The following is a 27,820-nucleotide window of genomic DNA, read 5'->3' on the forward strand; positions in this document are numbered from 1 at the left end:
TTGTCTAGTCGCGACGTCGAGAGATAACTGCAATAAATGAAAGCGGTAAAAGAAAGTAGGACACCGCAAATTTAACACAGTACAAGTAAGAAGCGCACCAAATACGACCATCAACCTTACAAAGCCGTGACGGCCAAAACACCCATATGAGCGTGTTTATCGGTTTATCGCACTGTCAACCAAGCTGGCAAAATAGCTCTGATATCTTTGCCTTCAGTCGCCACCTGTTCTGTGGTAAAGATCAACAATCTTTTAGGCCTCATCGAGTCTTCGGGCAGGCGTGCCAGTAGCCTTACGACAAGCCCTCCCTCTGACGTCGGGATGCAGTTTCGTCATCACTATGAATTCTATTTTGGTGTAAGCAGACGCAACCCAGAAGGATCGAAACAAGAGATTTCTTGTTCAGGATGTCATCTCCCCCAACGCCAATCATCTGACCAGTCGAGCTCATCTAACAGTACATAGTCTGATTGCGTGTGACAGTAGAGCTTTAAGTACAACGCTCATCGATGGTGGAGAACAAAGATATTGCTGAAAATAGGGTTTAAAGTGAAAAGTGAAAGCCCGAAAACTCCGAACGGTAATTTGTCCGGGCATTTTGGATAAAGAGCCACGTGGAGTACTACAACGTGGTATGCACCTCGAACAACGTCTTGTAACCAATCGCTTCAGCAGCCGCAAGGCAATACAAGAGAATCGACGCGGACGCCGTAATGTCAGAAACACGTCGAGGAGGGCAAGAGGAGCAAAACATTTAGGAACAAAACTTTATTAGCACGATAAATAAACAACAAAATGACCAGCCAGTAAAATCTTAAAACAATGGGTTGACAGCTAAAAAGCGAAGCAAACTTCAAAAAAGAAATTTGGCACAGCTAGGTTTATTTAAGGGAAAGAGCATCAAATGTTCGCTAAGCTTATGTCACACACATGAGAAGCAGCAAGGACGATCCAACAGTGGCCTATACATCAACCGATGAAAAACGCTCGGGTGTTATTCTGATCCCACCGCGCCTTTTTGTACAGCTGAGCAAGAGGACGAACATTATCTTTCCGTCTCGGAGGTAACCATCACTTTCCAGCGAGGCAATGTCTGTACGAAATTCGAGGTGAAAATGTACCAATGAGTCATCAAATCGCCTGCAGCAACAACGCGCTCCACAAGAACTCAAAGAACGACCTCTGCGTCGTACATCATCCCAGAGCGTCACGTGCCAAACAGGCGGCCAACACCTAGAGTCCACCAGCATCCCGTTAAACTCGATACTCACACTGAGGTCGCAAGACTCGTGATTCAGGTGCCTCCAGACGGCAATCGTAAAGTACGTGTCCCTCATGTGCCACACCGTAATCTCGGCAAACTTTTTGCTCGGTCCCTGCCACTTAATGATTTCGTCACAGTTTTGCAGGGTCAGATCATAAAACACATCACGTAAATCCGTAATCCTTGCACTGTCGAAACACCGAATTTCGGGATACCAAGTCTCACAATGAGCAATGACACCGCTGGAATCAGGCTGCGCGGAAGTCTGCCGCAAGTGTTCCAGAGTACTGAGCGACCGGACGGCTAAGTATTCCAACTTTCGAAGTATCAGCGCTTTTTCCGAGTGCGACGACCGTGATGAAGACGTACTGGCTTCCGACGTGGCCGTTGAGATCGTGGCTGACATTTCAGCCACGTCATCCCTCAAATAGCGCTCAGATGCTCCTCTCTCACCAGTGATCCAAGCGAATCTGGTTTCCCGGCTTCTGACTTGTTCTGTAAGCTCATTCAACTCACTCAGAATCACTGGCAGCAGCCGGTCGTCGTGAGCATCCCCCAACACCGCCTTCAGTTCTTCAAAGGCAGCGTTCACGTCTTCAAGAGTCAATGTTGTAGGTTCGGAGGACGGGTACTGTGTGATCGCTGAATAAACACGGGCAGTGCATCCCGCCAGGTAGTGCTTCACCAGGTCTTTGTGCTGGACTCCCTCACCGCAGCGCAAACACTCCACCATGTGAAATGTGCATTCGTTCTCGTAATGTTCCAGCACATGGTCCAGGGTGCCCGTGTACTCGCAGCCATGCTCTTCCTTCCAGCAGTACACCTTAATAGAAACGAAAATATATAAATAACACATATTAAAATTTTCAGGACGACAAAATATTTTTACAAAAGGCGCGTTGCTTTACTTGTAGTGCGGTGCGAAGCAAGGTATACGCAAAATTCTATAGCGAAGTTGTGCTCTTGATCACCCAAGCAGTATCTGTCTCATCTAAACATTAACAGGCAGCAAACATGAACAGCGGGTTACGGCGAATCACGTAATTGTGCTGCTAAACAGCACAGATACTCTAACACTTAAAGCAGGTTTGGTAAGCCAGAATCGAGAAAGAAAAATATAACATGCCTCAATAGTTCTTCAAGCTTCTAACTCATCTACGGCAGAACAGCATTGTTGTGCTGGTAAGACCGGCATCTGCTTCCCGCTTGCTAGGTTGCTCCTAAAATAAATGCGCTCACTCAGTACGGGTCAGGTAGCTTTTATACGGTGGTTTGTAAGGGGAATCACGGTGGGCGGTAGCTGTTCAGGAATTCGTAAAGTAAAAATTTGAAGCAAAAGTAATGTCGGAACCAACGCTACTTTTTAGAAAGATCCCTAGTCAATTTCTCTTTGCGATGTACCCAACTTTCATTTCTTATGTTTTAGTGCGAAGTTCAAGAGAAGGAGGAATAATGTTTGAAGAGAAAGTAGGTCATTGATCACTACATGAAATTAATCGATTTCACAATCTCGCTTCAAAAGTCGCGTCTAAACGACAATGCCGACATGACAGTGTGAGGTCGGATATATCAATTTACTGCACTTATTTTTTTGCATTTCCCTTTCTTTATCTATCCCAGTAAACGCATGAAGAAATATTGAGATCCAAGACACTGTTTCACATGAGGCTGCATGGTGCTAGTGTTGTTCCAGTTCGTGAGTTTTGATAGACATAAAAAATTAACGTTCGGCAATAGTAAATTGCAGAACCTTATCAATTGGCATGTAGATAAGAAGCAGCGCAACAAATTCTAGTGCAGAATTTCTCTAGTCCACCCCTTCCTCACCCCCCTCAACAAAGAATGAACGTCAGAATTTTTTTTCCCGCTCACCTTTAAGGTATTCGCTATCCTTGCAGGGAACTCATAACCGATGCCCTCCACTTCTTCGAATTGCACTTGATCCAATGGACACTGGCCAACACCCCCTTCGAGACTGGCTGCGTTGCAAGTTTGGCACAGAATGTGACCGCACGGCAACAGCACTCTCCGTTTAGGGATCGTCCGGCAGAGGCCGCAAACAAGCGAACTGGGAAACTCGTCGACGAACCGTGTCGGTCGCCAGTTGACGCCGGCGACGACGTGGCCGCGAAAACGGTGCACCCGTCCCAGTCCGTGATCCGGCATGACGGTGTCTTCAGGCACGAATCCTACGCTCGAACAAGAGCGCAGCGGCGTTTTCAATCGAGTTTATCGCCACTGTGTGGTCTCATACAGCTTGGCCGAAGCAACAAGGACAGATAAAATGAGCCCTGCACCCAATGTCACGTACGATGCCGAGCACTTGACCTTTGCGACACGGCGAGGAACAAATGCTTCCTTATCGTCGCCGACAGACGTTCCTGCTATCTACCATGGATTCCGCCGCAGCGGTTGCATATAGATTGTGCTCGTTCTTTCTGTTATCACTTACCGCCATCCCTCTATTCAACATGGCTAAGCAACTGAGACACGACGAGAAAATTACTTCTCATCATCGGTGAACATATTGCACGTCGTAAAGAAAGCTTGTACTTGTAAAGTGCTATCAAAGAAACGCAAAAGCAAACATACGAATAGCATATTTAAACAAACAATGCAGATGTCCTTACCGTAGTACAAAACAAAATTTAAAATTCAGCCTGACCACAATAGCAAGGTATAGTGAAGCAATTCATCTCCAAAGACGGTGTTCTTATTGCACGTGGTTGCGATGTATTGTCGCGACGCAAGAAGGAAGGACGCTCCAGCTGTGCAGGGGGACAACCTCCTTGTAGTTGCCAGGCGTCTCACAACGCACGCGCGATGAAGAGCATAGCCAGGTGGCGTGGTAGGCGTAGAACATCGATTGCGCACGAGATGAGACCGACGACAAACCATTAACGTTAACGAGCGCCGTTTTAATATTATGAGCCAAATTCTAATATTTATAATATATAATCTACAATCACAAAATGGTTTAGAAAAGCCTTGCGAGATATGTACAAGGTTCTGCATTTACATATAAAATGGTGCTGACAATACGAACTGTGGGAAACAGCAGACGGGACGCTAATTTAATGTAAATGCAAGCTTGTGATACTGCTTAACATATTGACGTCACGTAATGTTAACAGCTGCTGCGTTACGTTATGTTAGTGCCATACGTTGATGCCATGTCCACGAGACGTTATTGGTTGTGTTGAAGCAATACACGGAATTTAATTAGGTTGACATCTTTTCCTGGGCGGAACTCAATCGTTGTTTCGGCTGGACGTATCACTACATCCATACCCGAGTCGCCTTTCCGCATACTCAATAACCAAGATGATGCTGGCGTGTACGTTACATTGCAAGTGGACGTGCACGTAAGGGTTTATGCAATGTAACGCTTGACACTTAGCACACCTACCCTGCATGCAATGCCAGGACTATTTGCACCATTTCATGAATGCGCTGACGAATGTTCTTTAGCATTAATCTCCTCTGACATTTGCGGCCGCACTTTAGGCACAAGTGGCGGCCATAACGGCACTCAGACGCCAGCGAATGCCAGGTTACTCGAGCACAAAAGCTGGGAGATTCAGCGATTATGCTAGGTGGCAGAGCACACCAAGAAAAATGTGACTGAGGCTGCAACCGTGGCTAGCAGCTTCACAGGCGGCTTGACACAGCAGGTGGGAAGCCCAATCAAGCCCCGTTGCCGTGCTGGCGGCTACGTTATTCTGTAACATGCGCCCCAGATTTGTTGTCCGGTTGTCTGACACCATTGCTTCATCGCCGTTTCACGGTAAGGCTACAGGAAGTTCTTTTGTGCGTTGTTAAAGACTGGTTCTGTTCGCAGTTCTTCGTATCCCTGTTAGGCGCACGAACGAGAGATAGAGGGAGGCCACGGCGGCAATAAAGCCATAAGCATCTGCTGCCAATTTGCAACGTTGAATTTCATTTCTCATTCTGTTTTTTTATTATGGTGATGATGGTGATTATGGTGATTATGATGAGTGGTGATGCCTGCGATAACAGCGACGCGGCAGCGTCCGAGCTGCGAGGCACCATCGAAACAATGAAGTTCGAAAATAAAATCGTTCATTTCTGCACCTCGTGTGCAACACAAGACACAGACAGAGTGAAAATTGATTTGCGCTCTAGATGCAGTAATGGAACACCAACATGCCCGAACTTACGTTAGTTCAAGTAAAATGATTCGTTAAGGAATGCGATCTGCCTATGAATACATGCTTATCGGTGCAGAAGGGTTTCTGTAGATTTATTCTAGAAGGTTGTGCGAAGCGACTTCTGAAAAAGCATGGTGGGTCAGTTTTGTGCACTCGAGCGTTGTTAGCTGTTTTGCACTGGGCTGAAGATACGTGTTTTCACGTTTTAATTGTGTATGGAGTCCTTACCGCAGAAAGTTTCTTGTTTCTCAGTATCGACATGTTTGCACAGCGCAAACGACGAAGACTGAAGGAAGAAACCAACAAAGGCGTTCAGTCCATCAGGCGCTTCAGGCGTTCAGTTCCTTAAGTCCTCGTCTTTTGCGGTGTGGAAAGATGTCGATATTGAGTCACCAGCTCGCCCAAGCTTCCACCTTATCTTCTTTCTCAGCATTTATCAAAGCGCTTGCTTGACAGTCATTCATTGTGACCACATACATTAACACCAGAATCAGTCGCTGCGTTAGATCGTAAAAGTATGCATTACACGAAGGAACGTAGCATCTCCATTCAAAAGATTAGAAGGCTCCAGTATCGCTCACCGTCTGCCTCTGTCATTCCACGTATTGCATGAATCTACACTATTCTTTCCTCAAAATACACTCTACAACCAAAGGATATCATGTGTATTCATGGGCACATTTCCAAGTATCAAAACATGATTGCAAAGTTTCGAAGACAGCTGCTGAAGACCCCAAAACTCTAGAAGAGCTTAATTGGCTGAGATGCCAGTATCTTGCAGCTGATTATTGAGGGGCTCACTGGATTATGCATTAAAGCTTATGACGTTGGTGCGTGCCCAATTGCTTATTTAGCCACCTTATTTTGGCACGCAACCATTTACATAATTTTGCTACCTTGAATCACCCTCCTTCTTAGAAGTGTAAAAAAAAGCGGCATATTTATTCTATTTAAATCAATCCCATGCTGAGTAACTTATTTGCTGGCTTATCTGTGTAAGTTTTCATCATCTGGATACTTACAACTCGTCTTGTGCGTGTTGTTATGCTTGTACGAAGTTTATTGACGTCACGCCATTATATTTTGATTTTTATCCATTATAACGGTGTCACCCGACCACTTGCAATCGAGATCAAGCCCGATCCACATCGAAATTCTCGACTGCGATTGGCTCCCTCACGCACTTTACGCAAAAGAACCAATCACGACCGAGAACATTGATTACGGATCGGGCTTGATCGCGACGAAAAGTGCAGCATATGACACCCGTGCTACTTGCATTTCGAAGTTTCTTCCCGCTTTCATGTATCTACCACTTTTCTTGTAATCTTGCTGTAATAACTTCTTGTCTGCTATTTTCGTGTTCTTGGCTGTCCAGAAATCTGATTGATATTGAAGGAACGTGACACATTTATTTAGGATACTCCTTTTGGCGGGAATCGTCAGAGGTACAATATCACAAATGATAATTCCACTTGCTCAAAACAGCTCGCGTGACTGTTGAGCGAAGTAACGTCTTTAAACATAACGAATATGAATTTATTCAAAATAACTATTAAGTGAAACATCACCTTTCTGCGCTCGTCGTCGCTACATATAAACAGCGGCGAAAGCGCAAGAATGAAATCACTCAATACACGCAACGTTACTGGTGACGCACGAAAATTAAAAAAACAAAAAGGAAATTAGGGCGTCTCAGATTCGGCGACACTCGGCGGTGGTCTCGGTGGCTGCTGAGATTAGCTCGATTCCGCTCGGTGAGCTGAGAGCCAAAGGCGGTAGTTTCCTGACTTTACGATTACTATAATACGCTATGGATCGCCATCCACTTCGCACATGCGCCGTGCGCTGTCCATTGACGTCTGCACGAAAATAGTGAACTACAGAAGCAGACATATTTGCAAGCACTAATAACTAGTTCATCTTTATCAATCAGGCGCCGCTCTTACACTCTAAAGGCCCGTTTATAGTCCGACGTTATCGGCGCGTGGGCGAGCGTCGTTCCCGGTCAGTCACGCTACGTCGGTTGCGCTACGCCAGCCGAGATGCCATCCCCTCTATTGGCCTCGAGCTCCACCACTGGAAAAGCTGGCGCCACCGTCGACGTGACGTCCTATGAGGGATCACGTGGGCATAGCGGCCGCGTCGGCTGCTTCGGGAGCGCCGAAGCGAGCTGAAAACGAAACTCTAAATTCCCTCGTACGCTTCGGTCCTCATTTAGCGGCGAGATTTTCCCGCTTCGAGTGCCTCTTTACAACGTTTGAAAGCACTACAATAGGTAGTGGCTGCCTTGGCACGCAACATGGTAGGCTACTGCACGGTGCCGCAGTGCCGGACGTACGCAACGGAGCCCGATGTCAGCCTTCACACATACCCACGGGACAAGAGGCTTCGTGAAGCTTGGATCACGATACTAAGAACCGGCAAGCAGCCATCGGCTACAGCTCGTGTGTGCAGCAAGCACTTCCGCGAGGAAGATTTTCGCTACGGCGTCGGGGCTGCGATGTTCGGTGAGTAGCAGAAAGCGCGCACGGAGACGCTCGCCCGCGCGCGCTGCCCGGCTAAAGACGCTTATCACTCGCAGGCTGGAAAAAGCGCTGGCTTTTACGAGGTGCGATACCATCTCGGAACCTTCCGGTGCGACCTCTTGATCGTCCGCTCCGTCCTCAGCGTCCGCAAAATCGACTGCAGATACGTAAGTCATTGTTTAGACTCGTTGAATGCAATAATATCTAAACGACGTTTGCTGGTGGATGCGCATCGCGAGCTAAACGCTGTGGCTGCGGCTCATTTGATGTGTGCTGCATTTATTGTAGCAATAATTTTCTCTCAACCAAGCTTGCGTTCTTCTGACGGAAACGCTATGCGCTAAAAACAGCGAAGTGCTGTGCGAGCCGAGATTCACAATCAATTCCCTGCCTACGGTGGTGGTTTACTTATGCGTAAATGTTCGTATTGCTCCTGGTTTTATTGACACGATGGCTCAAACATTTGATGCACATGTGTACCAGTATTGTAAACAGGCCATTTAATTGTAATTATGGCAGCGAGAAACGAACAACAGATAAGCCCTGTGAGGCATGTTTGATCTTTGCTCGGCCTTCCCTGGTTCTCGCATTTCGAGGGTATTTCAGCTAAAAACAAGCATTTTTGCATCATGCTTCATGATACTTGTAATCTTCCGACACTAATTTCTACTGCGCATGGGTATTTCATTTACTTCTGCTCGATCAGAGTCCATTGCAGCTAGAATACATGTTAAGTTTCAGTGTGTGAGCAACAGGAGAGCTTCATGCAAGCACTATGCCAAACTGTAAACGCAAGTCATTGTCGAAGGGTAACAGCACCTAAAATAACTCATTTTTCCCAATATGCAAGATCTGCTGTACAGTGCATGACCAGTTCTCATGGTGTCAGCATATCATGAAAAAGGACCTAGCTACAACTGTACATTATAATAAGCTTATAGTAGTATGTAAGGAAGTGCTGTTGCCAAATCTTGGTTATGATGTAATGGTGAATCACAATGTTCTGATAGTTGTGCCAAGATGCTGCGGTCTTCACCAGACTTGGAGTAGTGATGCAAAATGTAGTCACCTGTACTGTAAGAAATGTGGCCGTTAACTAACACACTGGAGGAACAATTTGTGCACATGTCTAAAAAAGTACGCACAAACTTCAAATGGTTTATAACATGACTAGATGAGAATGTGTAAAGTTATCAGTAATGATAAATACTACGTCAGTACCTATAAGAATTATTTTGGCAAATCAGTTCTGCAGAAACCTGCAAGATGGAGGAAAGTAAATAAATATTTCCCTCTAAAAAATTGTTTTGTATGCGATGAAATAGTATGATAGCAAAAGCAAATGTCACCATTTTTTGCAGTCAGTTGTGAAGCATGCAAAGTAAAAAAATCGAATCCACACAAACCAAGTATTGTTAACAGTTCTAGTTAGAAAGGAAAGAATGTGAACATCTCTACCTTTAGCTTGAAATGTTGTTGCTGTGCTGTGGTAATACATGCTCTTCTATATACATTTAGAATTGGTGCTTAACCAAATCATTTTGCTTCATATTTGTTGTGGCTAATATGCTATGTGCTTTAAGTGTGCACAGCGGACAGACCTCTCGTTTACAGAGGACAGACCTCTGGCCAAGACCTTCCGTAAAGATGACCCTGTAACACTGGCTGTTGACCCCCAGGCCAGCACCAGCTCCCCCCCCATTCACACTGATGAAGAACAAGATTCCAGTGAAACCTGCAGCCAAGGTGCGCTAAGAACAAAGGTTAATCTGTATTTTTAATTCATGGGAACACCCATAATAATTATTATTTTCCACTTCAGCCATACCTTCCGAGGTCCTTAAAGTTACGACTGACATTGGTGTCCAAGTGCACACCCTTGACGCAGTGCGGAGCCAGCCACTAAGCATTGCTGCGATCCAAGATGAAAAAGCCCTCAATGTTCTTACTGGTCTGCCCTGCTTCCAGCTTTTCTACAACTTGTGTGACCTATACACAGATTGTAGACTACTTTCACATGCAAAGGGATTTCGCATCTCAAATGAAGACGCTGTGCTGCTCACGTTTATGAAGTTGCAGCACAACCTGACATTTTCAGTGTTAGGTGTACTCTTTGGTGTTCATAGAACCACTGCAGCCGACATCTTTAAAGCAAGTGTGACAGTCCTTGCAGCAATATTGCGAGAGGCAGTCTATTGGCCAACAAAAGAAGCTGTCGTTGACAATATGACTGTGTACTTTAAAGATTACACCACTGTACGCGCAGTACTTGACTGTACTGAGATACCATTGCAGAGGCCCAAGGACATGGAGTCTCAATTGCTGACCTACAGTTGGTATAAAGGTACATACACAGCTAAAATTCTTGTCTGTGAGACACCAGGAGGACATATCAGCTATGTCAGCAATGCCTATGGGGGAAGGGCATCCGATTCCTTCATAACTAAGGAATGTAGAGTGTTGGAGAAGTTTCTACCTTCTATAGACAGTGTTATGGTAGATAAGGGTTTTCTGATTGACAAATTATGCCTTGAACACCACATTAAAATGGTGCGTCCACCTTTTTTGAAGACCAAAAAGCAGCTTTCAAAAGATGATGCTGAAAGAAATCAAAGCATTGCTGCAGCACGAGTTCACGTGGAGAGGGCAATCCAGCGAATGAAAGCATTCAAGATTTTGGGAGGAAATGTAGGAATAGAACTTTTTCCTTTTATTGATGACATTGTGCAGATCATCGCTGGAATTGTGAACCTTTGTAAGCCAATTTTCAGTGATGACAAGTTTTTAAATTAGGAAATTATTTAATACGACAGAGCACGCAACAGAGAGGCCACGTAAACAAGCCTGCATTTATTTTTGGTCATTAGTCGCACCGTCTAGAGAATCTGTAGATGCTGATGCCCTTAATTTTGCTAACAGTGGTTCATAGGTGAACATGTATGTGCATGAAAACACTTTTTTGATGTAAAAAATCCTCTCTAAGCAACGATCTTGTTGCAGATTACTCACAATATAGCTCAATAGTACAATGAATGCGACACTAGGGTTGTTTGTACAGTCTGCACCTTTGCAATCAATTTTCTGTTCATTATTAAAAGCAATGTTCACATCTTGAGTTTTTTAACGAGTTACATACGGGAGCACATAAGACTTAAAAAAATATACAGCTCGCTCTACAACAGTGCTAAAAAAGTCTCTATCAAAATTAGCTGTTAGCAGCAGCACATTCTCGCTGTCCTGAAAAACAAAGAAATCAGCCATCTCTACTTCTAGAATACCCATTTGCACTTGAATTTGGCAGAAATATCTACTTGTTTTCTTAAGGCTAAGGTTGCCGTTGCTCAGTGTTGTTAGCTCCTTAGCCTTAAACCTTTCCAAATTAACTGGGCATTTTACTTCTAGCACTCTGGTAGCACAGCAGCTACAAGTAACAAGTCCATCTGGACTTGCTCCAATACAAGGGTTTTCTTTGGAAATTACAAGGCCTATACTTTGTAGTTGGAGATTTTGGTGTGTTGTTGTGGCTAAGTAGAAGTCTTTTGCTGTGTTCTCAAGCAAGGATCCTCTTGACATAGCTGGAGTTTGCACCGTTTGTTCCTTCATCACTGACTTAAGCAGAGGGCGCACATCATGAGGGCCCATTCTTGTTTTCAGTGTATGCACTCGCGTGTACACAGAGTAAGCAATAGATGCTGTTATAAGTCCTTTCCTGTAGAGCATCCAGTGTTGTGAGTTCACCTGTTGCTCTGTCAAATGCGTGATTGTCTGAATGTTTGATTGTGTGAATGTCTGCTGCAATTGTATATAAATGTTTCTGTTGAAAGTGCCCCCGCTTCTACTGCTTTGATGACGGCTTCTGTCAGTGCTGGTGGCCTTGCTACGCAAGACTCTTCCTTATTGTGCTCCAATATTTCTCCACATGCACTGTGTTCATTTGGCATTGGGGTTGTATTTGCTGCATCTGCAGCTCTGCAGTCTTGTTTGCCACTTGAAGATGAACTGCTGGCTACATCTGCTGGATGCGTGGGGTTTCCTGGAATGCAAGCACATTGTGTAAGTGCCAAAAGTCATGACCGCAGCTTGACAAAATGCCGCCACATGAGCGTATGGTATATTGTTGTGCTGTAAAGATGGCAAGCATACGTACATCAACACTAAAAACAAGAAACAAATACAAACCGTGCTAATGTCATTTGTGTGCCACCTTGTGTGTGCAGTGCAACAATACCGCATACAGTGATGCCATACCAACTAGCCCCAATCGAAGCACTTCTGACAACACATGTACAGTCCAATTTTGCTCATTGTACATAATCTGCCTTGTATTAATGTTTAGACTCTATGACTGTGACTGGGAATTATGTCCACAATTTGTATAAGTAGTTGCTCTATTGTTTTGATTTTATTTACACCTGCAGGTTCTAGTAAAAGATGACTACATGTAGTGCATTGGTCATAAATACAGTTGGCTCATTACCAAAACTTCATTTGTCTGTGTTTTCTTGTAAGCATGCGCTCTAATGTGAAACTGTCAAAAAAGTTTACAGGCCATGGAAGCAGAGATTTAGTTGTAAAATATTTGTTTTAACGTCTTCCTGCAGCTTAAGTGGATAACACAACACAATAATCTTGCAATCCACTACCCATGCAAGTTATGTTTGCAGCAACCAGCACCAAAGTGTGTAGATAGCATTAAGTGGTGTATGTGGAAGAATCTGTAGTCAGCCTTACAGGTTCAATGAAATGTACATTGCAGTCCACTGTTAAAGGGAGCAGGAATTTTAGTGGTGCTACTCAATTGCATGTCACTGCAGGTTTCAAAGTAGCTGGATTTCCTGTTACTAGCAAGCAAGGTGAAGCAGCAGCAGTTCCTCTCTGAGTGGTTGCACAGTGTGTTAACAAGAATTGGCTAGTACGAAGAGCTGGAGTGCTTCTATAATGAGCGCTTCTACCAAATATGTTCTCTCTGACAGTGGGTTGTACATTTCTTGTGGTTGGCATTATCTGTGCACAAATGGTGTTGGCAGCCAGTCATGACTTAATGGTAGTAAAGGTGTACTTACTGCTTTCACTGTGCCTGAATGCTGTAGAACTGTAGGGCAAAGAATGCAGCAGCCTGTTTAAGGTGTCCTCAGTGGGAAGCTTCACGTGGTCGCTCTTCGCCTGAAACATTTCAGGAATAAACATCTGTATTTTGCTTGGCTCTGCTTATTTTACTGCTGCTATAACTTTAACGTTCCATTAACCAAGTTGAAAGTAATTTTTGTTTACCTTTTTTGAACAAGGAAGATCCACAATCTTCCTTGGCACATATTTATCTTTGACACCTGCCTTGAGCTCTTTGCCCCACAGCTGAGGAAGATCAGTGGAAGACAGGATGTCAAAGGTGTCCCTTGCATTAATGTGCAGGAGGAGTGCAACCATGTGCTTGCATTTGTGCAACCTGAATGAAGACATGCAGAACCAGCTGTTAGCTTGAAGTAATATACATGCTTACTGAATGAATCGATGCCATACTAACAGCCATATACACCCACAGAAATTATATTTGGTAATGTACATAGAGTGTTACAATAGAATGCTGCTAGCTAATAATGTAGCGGTGCTTTCTTGTGCTCAGAGACATGCATAGGTGTGCAGTCATTTTACTCACGTTTGTTGAATACTTCAATTCTAGTTGAAAAGAAGGGTAACTGAGGGGGCTAATTTTGTTAGTGACAACCATATGAAGCCAGTAGATAAAGAAGTCAAGAAAAGCAGGGGTAGTAATTTGTAGTTTTTCTGGTTGGATTACAACAAGAAAGTGGTCAAATTATTTTATAAAATTTGTAATATTGTTTAAATATACGCTGAAAGTGATCAAAGGATTTCATAAAAAAGTACTTTTAAAATGTAATGCTTCAAAAAATTTGCATTTTAGTATTTACACTTTGCTTTTACCCTGCTTTGCAGCTGCAAGTTGCTGCAATAACTTCTCTGTCTTTCACGGATATTTCCAGCTCATGCGGGTCCTTGTTTAGTGCCGACGTTTGGAGAACAAGCCCAGCAAACGTTATTGTGGCATATTTCTTCTCCTTCACATTGCATGCTACCACATGTTTCGATTCGTAGACTGCTTCTCCTTCCAACAGCAGTCGCGAAGTCGTGAAGCTTTGGTCTATGAACGTGGTGATGCTCGATAACGGCAAGTTCACTGGAATGGAAAGGAAAGGGTAAGAAGCACATCTAAAAAAGCATGGCATATGCTGATGTTTGTATTAGCACCAAACAATTAATGTACTGTATCAAGAAAAATAAACAGTGGGGAATAGCTCGCCGAAAAGACCGATAAATATGCAGTGTGACACAACTTGACAAATAATAATATTCAAATGTCCAAGAATTTATAAGAAACGAAATATAAGACTAAATTGTCACGACGGCACATCAGCTGGAAAGGCCCGTAGGCGTCGAAGTCCCTAGTTATAAGAAAAATATTTTTGAACAGCTCTGACAGTGTCCAGGCAACAAAGGTTGCTTCTGTACAGCAAAATGCGCATATGCAGTGGCCTAAAGCTCGCGGCACGGTGCGAAAACACGCTCGCGGCGAAACCGAAACTTCATGCGCGGGCGTGCATGCAGACGCTCATTCGGTCGCTGCGAACCATTGCGGTCGCTGCACTGTGGTTTCATTCTGTCATGCTCCATATCGTTATACAAACAGCCCACTATCAGAACATATTTCACATAGTTAGCTCTCGGCAATTGCCTACCTTTCACGCAAGAAGCCGGCTCGGGAGATTCCATCGCGGCGACCGCGCGCAGTGCCTGTTCACTGTTGTATTCTGCAAAGATATAGTGTCTGTAGACCATTCTGTGCTTTCTGCTTGCCTAAGATAATTATTTAGACAATAAAAAACGTCTTTCGTTTCGAAAGTACTTACAGAACTGTCCGGGAGAGCTCCCGCGTGAGTTTTTAGCGAGCGCTGTCAGCAAAACCTATGAGGAGCGCGTCACGTGATCCCTCATACTACGGCATCGAGGCGCTTCCGATAGAGGGCGACTCCGTAACTCCTCGCCGCCAATACTTCAACGCGCGCGCCGTAGGCTGCTATCTTCGGAGCATGCGCAGAAGGTTCGCCAAGTCGCGCGCCGTCCGCAAAAGCCGTCTGCGGAGTTGTGTAGGCGCCTTTTTCTTCGCGCGCAATGCATTGTGGGTCGACGCAGTCGGCGGCGCCGGCGTGCGAATGGAGCAGGAGCCAAAGCTGCGCCGGGCACGTCGGGGCGCGCTGGCAGCCGCCGGTTACGTCGGCGCTGCAGTGCGTCGGACTATAGAAGCAGTTGTTTTCGCCAACGTAACGTAGCGTGCGCGAGCGCGCGCGCGCGCGCGCGTTACGTCGGACTATAAACGGCCCTTAACAGTGGGCACACCCGACAGCAACAGTCTTGTTTTGGCACGTTCGGCGTAGACCCTGTCTGTGAAGTGGTTCGACAAGTGGCCACGGTCGTTGCACATCTGCGCCCACGTCAGACCCGTCGGGTCTCCACCTTTAGCGTAGTTTCGCCATCTGTTACGCCTGGAAAGTTGGCAGTATTCCCTGTCGGTCATGAGCAAAGAACGCCTAAAGGCAACACCAATGTTTAGAGCACGAAGGAGCGATGAAAAAAATTATCTCCTTCTAAACACAGATAAATGAGTGAAGCGCACCTTGGTCGCCACATGCATGTAGGTTTCACTTCCTTTAATTGAAAACGCAAGCTGTGGCTGCTACGTAATTAAATTTTTGTTTGACTTCTGCCATGTTTAGGAACACTCAAAGCGGGTAACGCTTCAACAAAAAAGGGTATGTTTTCTTATGTAATGAATCTGCTTTGCTACCATTCAAATACCCGTACAATGAAAATTGAAAGTTTCGTATTCGCTCAAGAAATGAGGACCAACCGCTAACATATAATGAAGCGAAATTTCCATCTACGTGTCAGCTAGGATCAATCGGGTAATGAGCAACTTTCACCAGGTATCTTGGGTTTTTTACGACGCCGCAGGTAAATGCGCCGGGCCTAACCAAAAACGATGTTTACTACAAAGAAATGCGCGGAAGATGTTTCGTTTTACCCTACAGTGTATTGATAAGGATAAGGCTAGTTTCCTTTACAGCTACAGCAGAAAAAACTGTACCTACCTCGCGTTCGCTGATAAACGGAAAATTTCGGCCTAATGTTCCTCCTCGATTTGCCACACTCCGCAGCCGTGCAGCAAGCTTTTCGCAATTGACCCGGTATTTACAACATTGCCGAAACGTTCTCTGTCAGAGAAAAAAAAAAGGGGGGTTTGACCGCGCAGCATAAAAGCAACCTTCCACGCTTATTGCAAGCGGCAAGAATATACGGACAGAATGGCCGCCGAAGCGACAACAGTGAGAGCGCCCCCCGTTGGGGAAACAGAATGAGCTACCAAATACAGATATAGGACGCCAAGAACGAAATTGGGCAAACACATATTTTATAGCTAAGCATAATTGCATCACTTTATGAGCGTGTAGGTAGAAAAAACAGACGCATATGCGCAGCGTATTTAATTCTGCGTTGGCTACCAGGAAAATGGCTACGCTGAATTGCCATTACCGAAACTAGACCAACTGTCCACCCACTGCGTAAGACCTCATAATTAACTCATTCGCAGAGAAAGTAACAAGGGGAGTGCTGGAAGCCCTATCTAGCCGTTAGCCTACGACCGATTCTTTAGAGTCCCTACCTTTCGCTTCAAGCAGTAGGCAACCACGGACGCTAGATATGTACTGGGACCGTGACGCGTTATCGCGGCCTGTCATCGGATTCATTGCACAACGTGCGCAGCTAATTAAGGAATATGAACTCAAGTGTACGACCCTTGGCGACCACCTGTTTCCTAGAGGGAGTGCTGCGCAACGGGACCGGGCCCATATAGCCTCGCTGAGTTACATGCAGAAAACTGATTTGGCCTCCCGTTTGGGGACATTTTTCCAATGTTCCCACTTTCTTTTGTCTGTATCTCTGTCTTTTGTTTATTTCGTAATTTTTCCTATTTCTTTGTTTCCTACGTTCTTCTCTTCTCTTTTCATTTCCTCCTACCAAAACAGTAGGCAGACGTAGTGCCCCTGTCGTTGAGAGTTGTCAGCTTGCTCCCGCCCTGTTTCTTTTGTGTGCTTGTGTGTGTATGTCTCCATATCTAATAACAATAACAATAATAATCATGACTTATTTCACCAGCGATACCTGATGACACTGATAATTTTAGGAAAAGAAACAGAGCTGAGAGAAAGTTTAGACTCAGTACAGCGGAGGTGGCGAGGATAGAAAAAAGAAGATTGGCCGCGCCTGCGCACGCTTCGCTACATATGAGATCGAAGCGCAGATGCGGGGTGGTGTGACGTCACTACACTACACAGACGTAAGTGGCGGCTTCACAACAATGTAGTTGCTCCACCTTCGCACACCTACTTTAGACGCACGCATTCGCGGACACATATCATGGCGATATTGTGCTCCAAATACCATGACTGGACTAGAAAGAAAAGGTCCATTTGTTTGGGCGTGTTTTATATGAGTGTTGTAAAGTCGAGCGAAATGTAGGTAATGCTCCTTTGTTCCTTTATTCCAAATGAGCAATAGTACCTCCCATATTAACTGCCTTTCGTAGCCTAAGACATTATTATTATTATTATTATTATTATTATTATTATTATTATTATTATTATTATTATTATTATTATTATTATTATTTATTATTACTTGCCTAAGAAGTTTCAAGTGCCTGCGCTGCCGCGTGGTGCCCCTAAAAAGAACGGACCAGAGAGAGTCATTACACGTCCTTTTCGTATATCGCAGTCACAGCACAAGTAAGCTGCTAGGCGGATACTTGTTTTAAATACAAAAGTGCAGTTACGTCCTTCCCTGTGTCGCATGCTACAACGGCCGCTTCCCGGCAACTGCAGCTTATGCAACCACGATCTTTACCGACGAACGCTTGCGTCGAACGCTTTGCGCCAAGGCGAGCTTTCTGGTTGTTATTTTTTCTCGCACGGCAGGCGCTGCCGGTGCTGCGCATGCGTGGAGGCGACTGCCATCTGGTCATGCTTCGAGAAACCCTGCGGCGCACCCCGCGAGTGCCTTGCGTTGATTGGTTGCCCCTATGCCTACGGACACGGGTGACCCATTGGAAAATTGAGCTATACAGTTCGCTGTAAAACAATTGAGCAGCCAAATATGCGCTTGTGTGCGCAAATAGAGGTAAAATGAAACTTCGCAGTACTTCAGCAAGTTTTCTGGAGCAAGTCTTTGGGGAAACATGGAATTTCACCTTTAAAATATGCATATATAAGAAACGTGCGCTTTCAGCATACGCCGTTTTGAATTGTAAGAGAAACTGGACTTGTGAAAGTATTTTAAATAAGTCATGTTTTAAACGAGGTTTTAAAGAAACCTGGATTATTGTGCAAGTAAGAAAAACGTGTATCCACGCTGTTTAGGATCATGTTGAGAAAACAACAGTAATTTTGTAATCTCTGACATCCCATCCGAAGCCTGAAACCAGCAAATTCTGATCGTTTGCTCTAATTGTCAAGATGTCACTAGAGGGGGTTTTATAGAATCCTAATGAACGAAAATAAGCTTTCTTTACTTTTCCCGAAAAGAGAGGAAGTCAGCGTAATTTGAAAAATACCATTTTACCGTGCACTCGTGCGTTCGCGAAAACAGCATCATCAAACGGCTGCAGTTGAAAAGCAATAATAACAAGAGAGAGAGACAGAGAGAGAGAAAGAGACGATGAAGGAAATGTAGAGAGCTTAACCAAGGACGTGCCCTGTTGGCTGCTCTACACTTTGCGAGGGGAAAAGGCGAAGAATCGATAAGGAGATAAAATAAAAAAGATAATACATATAATAAATAAATAACCAAACCTAAACAAGACGGCGCACCGGATGGTGCGAGACATGACCCGCCGCGCCGAACACGGCAACGCCTTTCGCACGATGTCTCGCACGAGGAGCCATGACGTCAGAAACCACTCGAGGAGCACAATACTAAGGAACACATACTGTATTAGCACAACAAATAAACAAGAAAATGCGCAGCCAGTAACGTACTAAAAGAATAGGTTGAGAGTTACAAAGCAAAGCAAAGTAAAAAAAAAGAAATTGAGCAGAGCAAATTTCATTTAGGAGGAAGGCCATCAAAAGTTCAATAAGCTCATGTCACACACAAGGGAACTGTCAAGGACGATCCTTGCACGGCAGTACACATTCTGCGAGGACGAACGCTAGGGTGCCCCTTTGACCCCACCGTCCATTTCCCTATCGTTGAGCAAGATTTCTAACGTTATCTTTCCGTCTCGGACAAAATCATCGTTTTTCAGCGAGGCAATACTTATTTGGAATTCGAGGTGAAAGTGTTGCAACGAGTCATCATAGCGGTCGCAGAAACAAGGAATGGCACGGGAAGTCAACGAACGATGCTTCTTTGTTGCATTACCACACACGCGCACTTGCCAAAAAGGCGGCCAACATCTAGAGTGCTCCAGCATCCCGTTAAACTCGATCTTCACGGTGAGAACAGGTGCAGGAATAGCCCAACACTTGAAGACGGCCGCCGTAAAGTACGTGTCCCTCATGTGCCACACCATAACCTCAGCAAACTTTTTCTTCAATCCCTGATACTGAATGATTTCCTCACAGTTTTCCAGGGTCACATCATACGCCATCTTCCCAATTTTTTTCATCCACGTGGGTGTGGTTGACAGAGCGCTATATAAATGCCGAGCGCCACCACGGAGAATCCTACAATGAGCAATTACACGGCTGGAATCGGTCTGCGGGGACGTTTCCCGCGAGTGTTCCAGATCGGCTAAGCGTTCCAACTTTCGAAGTATCAGCGCCTTTTCCGAGCGCAACGACAGCGACGATGACGTGCTGGATTCCTCCGCCACATTTCTCGAGAAAGTCAGCAGGTGCGACGCGGTAGATGAGATCGTGGCTGCCATTTGAGCCATGTCACCCTTTAAATCGCGCTCGCATGCCCCGATCTCGCGAGTGATACCAGCGAACAAGGTTTCCTGGCTTCTGACTTGTGCTTTAAGCTCATTCAACTGACTCTGGATCTCCGGCAGCAGCCGGTTATGGTTGGCATCCCCCAACATCGCCTTCAGGTCTTCAAGGGCAGCGTTCACGTTTTCAAAGGTCAGTGTTGTAGGTTCCGAGGACCGGCGCTCTGTGATCGCGGAAGGAACACCGGCCCTGCATCCGGCCACGTAGTGCGTTGGCAGGTCTCTGTGCTGGACTCCCTCGCCGCATCGCAGACATTCCACGGTGTGAAATGTGCATTCGTTCTCGTAGTGCTCCAGCATGCCGTCCATGGTGCCCGTGTACTCGCACCCATGCTGTTCGTTCCAGCAGTACACCTTAATAGAAGATAAAATATATAAATAACAGACATTACAATTTTTGGAGAACAAACTATTTTTACCAAAGGTGCGTTGTACCGTGAACCGTGAACGTGAAATGTACCGTGAACTCCGGTGCGAAGCAACGTGTACGCGAATTTCTGTAGGGAATAATGCTCTTGATCCCCCAAGCAGTATCCTTCTCTCTATAAACATTAAGAGGCAGCAAACATGAACAGTAGGTTACGGCGAATCACTTAATTGTGCTCCTAAATAGCAACACATATCCTCTAACACAAAACGCAGGTTTGATAAGCCAGAATCGAGGAAAAAATATACCGTACTTCATTTATTCTTCCAGCTTCTAACTCATCTACGGAGACAGCGGCATTGTTCTGCGGTGAAGACCCCCATCTGCTTCTCGCTTGCTAACTTACTCGCAAAATAAAAGCACTCACCCAACACGGGCCAGATAGCTTTTATAAAGCCGTTTGCAGGGGAAAATACCGTGAGCGGTAGCGGTTCATGGAATAATGTTCCAAAGTAAGAATTTGAAGCAAAAATAATGTTGGAAGCAAAACTATCAATTAAAAGAATCACTAGTGAATTTACCTTTGCATGTACCCAACTTCATTTCTGGTGTTTTTGTGCGAAGTTCATGAGAAGGAAGAATAATGTTAAAAGAGAAAGTCGTCCTTGTTCACTGCATGAGGTGGACCGGTTTCGCAATCTCTCTTTAAATGTCGCGTCGAAAAGACAATGCCGAATCGTCTGTGTGAGGTCGGACATATCAATTTATGACATTTTTTTTCATTTACATGTTTTTATCACACTAAAAAAATGAAGAAACATTGAGGTCCCACACAATAATTCACATGAGGCTACATTGAGCTAGTGTTGTTCTAGTGCATGAGTTTTGATAAACATAGAAAGGAAAATTTAGCCAGGCTGAACTAATACATTACAGTTCGGCAATATTAAATCACACACTCTTGGCCCAGGTCGTGCAGATACGATGTAGTGCAACAAATGGCAGTGGAGAATTGCCCTAATCTCCCACCTCCCTCCCCAAACAGGAAAGAACGTCAGAAATTGCCCTTTTTGCAGCTCACCTTCGAGGTATTCGCTATCCTTGTAGGGAATTCATAACCGTAGCATTCCCCTTCTTCGAATGCCTCTCGATCCAACGGACACTGTCCGACGCCCCCTTCGAAACTGGCTGCGTGGCAAGATTCGCACAAAGCGTGCGAGCACGGCAACAGCACCGTACGTTTCGGGATCATGCGGCAGAGGCTGCATACACGTGAACTGGGAACCTCGTTGACGAACCGCGTCGGTCGCCAGTTGACGCCGGCGACGACGTGGTCGCGAAAACGGTGCACTCGTCCCTGTCCATGATCCGGCATGCTGGTGTCTTCCGGCACGAATCCCCAGCTCGAACCATAGAGCACTGGCTTTTTCAACCGAGCTTATCTCGACTGAGTGGTATCAAACATTTTGACCAAAGCAGCAACCAGGACAGATAAAATGAGCCCTGCACTCAATGTCGCATGCAATGCCGAGCACTTATCGTAAACTCAATCTTTGCAATGCGGCGAGGAACAAGTGCTTCGTTATCGTCGCCGACAGTCGTTTCATATCTCTACCACGGATATCGCCGCAGAGAGGCATATAGATTGTGCTTCTTGTTCAGTTATCACTTTCCGCCATCTCGCTATTCTATATAGCGAAGAAACTGAGACAACGCGAAAATGACTGACTCGTTATCGTCAGCGACATATTGCACGTCGTGAAGGAAGATTCTACATGTAAAGTGGTATCAGAGAAAAGCAAAAGCAAACTTATGAATCGCATATTTAAACAAACAATGCAGATGTCTTTATGGTAGAAAAAAAAAACAATATTGAGCATTTTAACCCGACGGGAAATCCTTGACCGCAATAGCAAGGTTTAGCGAAGCACTTCAAGTGGTCAGACGATGTCCCTAAGGCACGTGGTTTCGATGCATTCTCGTGAGGCAGCACGCAAGGACGCTCCGGCTGTGCAGAGGGAACAGTGCCCTGACAGCTGCCAGGCGTCTCAAAACGCACGCGCGATCAAGAGCACAGCTAGGTGGCGCCGTAGGCGTCGAACCTCGATTTCGCAAGAGATGAGACCGACGATGAACCAACAACGTTTGTCAGCACCGTGTTATTATTATCAGCCAGCTTCCATTACTTCTAATATCTATAATATATAATCTCCTCAAAGTGGTGTGAGAAAGCCTGACGAGATATGTACAACCTTCTGAATTTACATATGAAATTGATGTTGAAAATACCAACTGTGGCAATCGGTGGGCTGGAAGCTAACCTAATGTAAATGTGAGTTTGTATTACAGCTTAACATACTGACGTCACGTAATGTTAACAGCTGCTGCGTAACGTTATGTCGGTGCCACACGTTGACGCCAGGTGCATGGGGGCGGTATGACTTGTGTTGAAGCAATACAATAGAATTAATTAGGATGACTTCTTTTCCTGCGCGGAACTGAACCATCGTCCCGGCTAGACATACCACTACACCTATACCCGAGTCTTCTTTCCACATGCTCAAAATACCAAGATGATGCTGGCGTTTTACGGTGAAAGTGGAATTACAAGTAAGCGTGTACGTAATGTAACGCCTGACGCTTAACGCGCCTACCCCTTGCAATGTCAGGACTATTTGCACCGTTTATAGAATGCGACGGTAAATTCCCTTTTGTATAAATGTACTCTGACAGTTGCGTCCCCAAGTGATTTATAAGTGTCGCTGACGACAGCACTCGGACGCGAGCGAATTCCAGGTTCCTCGAACCCAACAGGTGCGTGGCATAGCATCTTGAGGGTTAACAAAGGATGAAAAAAATAGGCTATGAATTGCGCAAAAAGTGATAGAAATAACATACTTGTAGTGCTGCATGCTCCTGGGTGCAGCAATGCCACAGAATATATTCCGGTTTTTGAAACATAGACGCAAACTAGGAACCCTACAAATATGTCTGTTACACTCACGACGCCTTACAGACTGACAGAAATGTAAAGGAAGTATACACCGAATAATTTCGTGATCCCTTACCAGTGACAGTACTCGAACATCTACGTTCGTTAAGCTGACGGGGTTAAATTATTTTCGATGTGAGCGTTCGCTAAAATGTCATGTCTACACTTTCCAGACTCGTGTGAAGCATGCATCGATACTAATTTTTATTGGAATAGAAACAGACGTCTCTCTTGCACTCGAACGGAGCGACTCATGTTTTACTGTCAGAGGGCGTCAGCCAGAACACGCGACCATGCTACATATAGCATGCTGAACGCCTGAACGCGACCATGCTGAACGCCTGCTTCACCTCCGCCGCGCAACGGCCAGGCATTGCACTATCTTCGGGATCAGCCCACGTATGGGAAGTTTCTTGTTTACCACGCCAATGAGAGGAAAATTTCCTTTAACGCCAGACGTGTACATCTTCGCTGCAAAACCGAGGCCGCACATTTCAGCTTAGCTGCTTAACCTTCTGTACAGAATGCTGGGGCGGTAATTTTTTTCTACAAGTATTACACATCATTGCGTCAAATAAATAATTACCTGTAGAAACGTTTGCCACCGTGGGCAGCCTACAGTTATTTTTGTGGCTCTTGCACTTCCCCATTTTAGGGGAGAGCTTTTCCGCGCGGACACCATAAAATCCCGAATACTAGCCAGACAAAGCTTCGCTGTAAAAATCCTTACATTTTACGAGCGTGAAGTGGCTCGTTGTCAGCGGCGTTACGATCTACCAGCGGGGGCAGCGATCTTCGAGCCTGTCCTGCTTTCGTGAGACGAATCGGTTTTTCTGAAGAACACAATGCATCCCCTCGGACAGACCAGCGGCGACATCAAGGCGAGACGCGTTTATCGGCTACAGGGTTGATGGATGACACTAGGTCGCCGACCTCGACGCTTAGATCGAGGAAGTCCTGTGAGGATGCGTTCTAACCTGGTTCGTTGCAGCCGCCGCTAGCCACCTAAGCCAGTCGACAGACGAACCATCTAATTTCTGGGACATCCCAGTGGGCAAGGCGCGCCAATGGAGTCATGCGTGTCGCCTCCTATCACCTTCTTTCTCTGGTGGACCAGTGAACCGGGCGTACCCGCGGGCATTTCTACGGTTATGTTCCGTGAACGAAGGTGCCGGAATGATTGTGTGCACCCTCGCACTCAAAGTGGAGCTTTCGGCGAACTACAAACGCTTCGAATGAAGGGTGGTGTAAGCATAGGTTTCTCTGGCTTCGGGATCTAGCGAGACCAAAGTAATTTAAGCGGACTGTTTCGAGTGTGCTTTGGTGTGCGAGTGTGCCCCTCTCCGAAAACATGCAGTCTGATTTGATGCGTAACTCATGCTACGAGAACGACCTACTACGCTCTGTGTTCCGCCCAGTTCGAATATTCCTTGTCTTACAAATAATTTTGCCTCACAAACGCAAATAAACCCCCAGTTCCGTTCATCAACCTCTCGACCTCGTACGTTTCAGGAAAGAAGCAACCTTCGTCAAGAAAACTCGAACGACGGCGTGACAGCTATCCGCCTCCGTGCGACGGTGTCGTTGCGTAAGCGAGCTGCTCGTTACGATATGCACTGGCGGCGTAGGCTATGGAGCGACCGTCCACGTGACGCCAGACTCCGAGGTCACGACCCCCGAATCCTACAGCGGAAAGAGTTCGAATTTTTTTATACCCCCTGTCACGCGACATATCTAGTTCCATTTGCAACAGGTGACATTCGGCTATAATGCCACCTGTTCGCTATCACACGGTAAAACGTTATAACTCAGGTGAACACATTTCCAAAGAAATCATTTTGCCAAACATTCGCATTCATTACGGAACCGAATAAGTATCTTCGACACCAGGAGCCTACCGGCGATCAGCTTGGCCAATAGTACACGCTTTTCAATTTTGTCCTTTCACCAAAACGTAACTATCCTTTCGATTTTGTTACCTAACTACTACTTTATAAACATTTCAGAGCTTCGCAAGGCATAATTACACAAAGCTACTCGCACTTAAGTTACTTGACGGCTGTTTCTAGCTTTAATTGTTTGTACACAATGAAGCATCAGCCGCTGATACACCGCTTGATTTGACATTAATGCACGTGCCTATTTTCCTACGGCACGCACGGACAATCTGCATATTAGGAGCCTGCATGCACATCACAGCCGCGATGACACCAAACTAGCGTTCTTGTTCTTCTTCAGCAAGGGTAGTGAACATGCCCGTCATACTTTCCGCCATGCTGCTTGCCTGATCTTCGACTTGGCTTGACTTGGTCGGCAGAGTCGACAAGTTAGTGATCAAAAATCATCGTTTCAAAGGGAAGACCACGTTACAGCGCAACTTAGCATATTGCGAAACATTTACTTCGCATAAATGGGTTTAACGCTCTTTTATGCGAAGCATATTACGAGAGCACAACCCAGCTCCTCAGGCGCGGCGGTGTTGCCTTCAATGACCTTTGACCCCATGCCATACCACGTGACACCATGACGTCACGACAGAGGAGAAACGGGACTCCAACTCGCGCCGTCGCTCGCGGCGTCGCGGCGGTATATAAGCAGCTGCGCTTGCCTCTGCTAGACATTTTCTAGGTGGCTTTGATCGGACGCGGTGTGCGTCGAGCAACGCAGCGTTTGGCGCGACAACGAAATTTCTAGGTGGCTTTGGCTCAACTCTTGCAAGATGGGCTGGGTGGGAATCGAACCAGGGTCTCCGGAGTGTGAGACGGAGACGCTACCACTGAGCCACGAGTACGATGCTTCAAAGCGGTACAAAAGCGCCTCTAGTGAATGCGGTGTTGCCTTAGAAACGAGCTGTTCTCGTGCGTCGCTTGCTCAGGCGCTCATTTCGTTGCCGCGCCGAACGCTGCGTTGCTCGACGCTCACCGCGTCCAATGCGGGGCGCGTAGTCGCTGCGCCGTAGCCCATTGTCTTACACCCCTTGGCGGGTCGACGGGAACGCTATCGCGTTCCACTCTTTAAGGCGAATCAGAGTAACGCATGAGTTGTTTGTTCGTCTAGCCGAACCAAATATAGCCAAGCAACAGCAGTTCACCAGGCTAAACAGTGGTTCAACAACTAAAGTAAAGGCTAGTATGCTTCGCATCCTGGGCTTAACCTTAGCTAAGCCACAGCCATTTTTTGCCTCTCTTTCTTTACTATCGTCAATGACATCATTTTCAAATTATGTGAGCTTTCGCGCTGTGACAGCGCACAGCGATAATGACATTAACGTCAACTAATCTCCGTCGTTGCAAATTACATTACATTTGCCGTTTCACATGGGTATTAGTCTAGCAGATAATCGGGAACACCACGCACAGCAGATGAGCAACTGATACACGGTATCTGAGAAGCACGCGCTTTCTTCGCGCATGCGCAGAAAATACGGAACCCAAGTAAGTAAAGAAGACAGTTCTTGCCGTGAGCTGTCTATTGATCTATTTCTGAAAATATTTTAACTACAGAAGCAGAGCTATTAGCCACCAATAATGATTAGCTTACTATTATCGATCGGGGACCGCTCTTCTACTCCAACACCACCAGTCTTGCTCTAGCCAGCTCGGCCTAGACCCGGTCTGTGAAGTGGTACAAGCCGTTGTACATCTGCTCCCCGTCAGACCCTTCAGGTCTCACCGTTTGGCGTCCTTTCACCATTTGTTACACCAGGATAATTGACAAAATACCACGAGGTCATTAGTAAAGAACAGCTCAAAGCGAAACCAATACTCAAGGCTCAAAGAAACGTTGAAAAAATTATCTCCTTCTAGGCACAAGTTAACTAGTGAAGCGGACCTCGGTCGTCGCTCAGGTGGCTCCGACTTCTTTTATTTCAAAACGCAAGCAGTGACTGCGACGTATTTAAATTTTTTTTCGGCTTTTGCCGTGTTTACCAACATTCACAGCGGGTAGCGCTTCAACAATAAACTGGTCAGCGGAATGTCCTCCAACGCAACGAATTTGCGCCCGCAAAATACAATCTGCAAGTATTGTATTCGTGTGAAAGTGAACACAAACCGCTATCATTTAATGAAGCCAAATTTCTATGTACGCGTTAGCTAGGATAAATCGCGAAATGAGCAACTTTCACCAGTGATCTTCAGTTGCTTACAACAAAGCAGTGAAAAGCGCCCAGCCAACCAAACACTACATCTACTAAAAAGAAACCACGGATGATTTTTTTGTTTTGTCTTATAGCTCTTTTGAAAAGGGTTGCGCTTGTTTTCTTTAGCAATACTGCAGCAAAATGTGCTTACCTCTCGATCGCGTAGAAACGGACGATTTCGTCCCGCTGTTGCTCCTCTATGTGCCACACCACACAGCCGTACAGCAAGCTTTGTGCACTATTCCCGGTACTTCCAACATTACCGGAAGATACACGGTGACAGCAAAAAAAAAAA

The 27,820-nt window shown here is 45.6% G+C and overlaps 4 protein-coding genes across 4 annotated transcripts; 1 reads left to right on the plus strand and 3 right to left on the minus strand.

The window, feature by feature from the left end:
• Window positions 1-812: 812 nt before the first annotated feature.
• On the minus strand, window positions 813-26,933 carry LOC139060937 (uncharacterized). The gene is made up of 5 exons (XM_070540286.1): window positions 26,925-26,933; window positions 16,127-16,249; window positions 3,354-3,453; window positions 3,137-3,243; window positions 813-2,087 (listed from the first exon to the last, which is right to left on the minus strand). Exon 5 carries the CDS (start codon window positions 1,995-1,997, stop codon window positions 963-965), a length of 1,035 nt encoding a protein of 344 aa, XP_070396387.1. The 5' UTR covers window positions 1,998-2,087; window positions 3,137-3,243; window positions 3,354-3,453; window positions 16,127-16,249; window positions 26,925-26,933; the 3' UTR covers window positions 813-962.
• Window positions 7,647-11,740, plus strand: LOC135897714 (uncharacterized). Its single transcript, XM_065426427.2, has 4 exons — window positions 7,647-7,946; window positions 8,021-8,131; window positions 9,579-9,710; window positions 9,787-11,740. Exons 1-4 carry the CDS (start codon window positions 7,739-7,741, stop codon window positions 10,755-10,757), a joined length of 1,422 nt encoding a protein of 473 aa, XP_065282499.2. The 5' UTR covers window positions 7,647-7,738; the 3' UTR covers window positions 10,758-11,740.
• Window positions 11,714-14,987, minus strand: LOC139061406 (uncharacterized). The gene is made up of 6 exons (XM_070541401.1): window positions 14,888-14,987; window positions 14,717-14,788; window positions 13,905-14,157; window positions 13,236-13,407; window positions 13,028-13,127; window positions 11,714-11,997 (listed from the first exon to the last, which is right to left on the minus strand). The coding sequence occupies exons 2-6, from the start codon at window positions 14,748-14,750 to the stop codon at window positions 11,714-11,716; spliced, it is 843 nt and encodes a 280-aa protein (XP_070397502.1). The 5' UTR covers window positions 14,751-14,788; window positions 14,888-14,987.
• Window positions 19,024-21,767, minus strand: LOC139061407 (uncharacterized). Its single transcript, XM_070541402.1, has 2 exons — window positions 21,474-21,767; window positions 19,024-20,379 (listed from the first exon to the last, which is right to left on the minus strand). Exons 1-2 carry the CDS (start codon window positions 21,765-21,767, stop codon window positions 19,243-19,245), a joined length of 1,431 nt encoding a protein of 476 aa, XP_070397503.1. The 3' UTR covers window positions 19,024-19,242.
• Window positions 26,934-27,820: the final 887 nt, after the last annotated feature.

Source organism: Dermacentor albipictus, chromosome 6, assembly GCF_038994185.2.
Source record: "Dermacentor albipictus isolate Rhodes 1998 colony chromosome 6, USDA_Dalb.pri_finalv2, whole genome shotgun sequence".
In the NCBI taxonomy this organism is placed as follows: Eukaryota; Metazoa; Arthropoda; class Arachnida; order Ixodida; family Ixodidae; genus Dermacentor; species Dermacentor albipictus.

What these genes read in the sequence shown, in the direction of transcription:
- LOC135897714 (XM_065426427.2), top strand. Translation starts at nt 7,739, where the DNA reads ATGGTAGGCTACTGCACGGTGCCGCAGTGCCGGACGTACGCAACGGAG. An exon ending in CGTCGGGGCTGCGATGTTCG is followed by an intron (nt 7,947 to 8,020) that starts GTGAGTAGCAGA and finishes TATCACTCGCAG; the next exon opens with GCTGGAAAAAGCGCTGGCTT. An exon ending in CAGTGAAACCTGCAGCCAAG is followed by an intron (nt 9,711 to 9,786) that starts GTGCGCTAAGAA and finishes TTTCCACTTCAG; the next exon opens with CCATACCTTCCGAGGTCCTT.
- LOC139061406 (XM_070541401.1), bottom strand. Translation starts at nt 14,750, where the DNA reads ATGGAATCTCCCGAGCCGGCTTCTTGCGTGAAAG. An exon ending in ACTTGCAGCTGCAAAGCAGG is followed by an intron (nt 13,408 to 13,904) that starts GTAAAAGCAAAG and finishes GTCTTCATTCAG; the next exon opens with GTTGCACAAATGCAAGCACA. An exon ending in ATTCAGGCACAGTGAAAGCA is followed by an intron (nt 11,998 to 13,027) that starts GTAAGTACACCT and finishes CTTGCATTCCAG; the next exon opens with GAAACCCCACGCATCCAGCA.
- LOC139061407 (XM_070541402.1), bottom strand. Translation starts at nt 21,767, where the DNA reads ATGCCGGATCATGGACAGGGACGAGTGCACCGTTTTCGCGACCACGTC. An exon ending in GGATAGCGAATACCTCGAAG is followed by an intron (nt 20,380 to 21,473) that starts GTGAGCTGCAAA and finishes TCTTCTATTAAG; the next exon opens with GTGTACTGCTGGAACGAACA.
- LOC139060937 (XM_070540286.1), bottom strand. Translation starts at nt 1,997, where the DNA reads ATGGTGGAGTGTTTGCGCTGCGGTGAGGGAGTCCAGCACAAAGACCTG.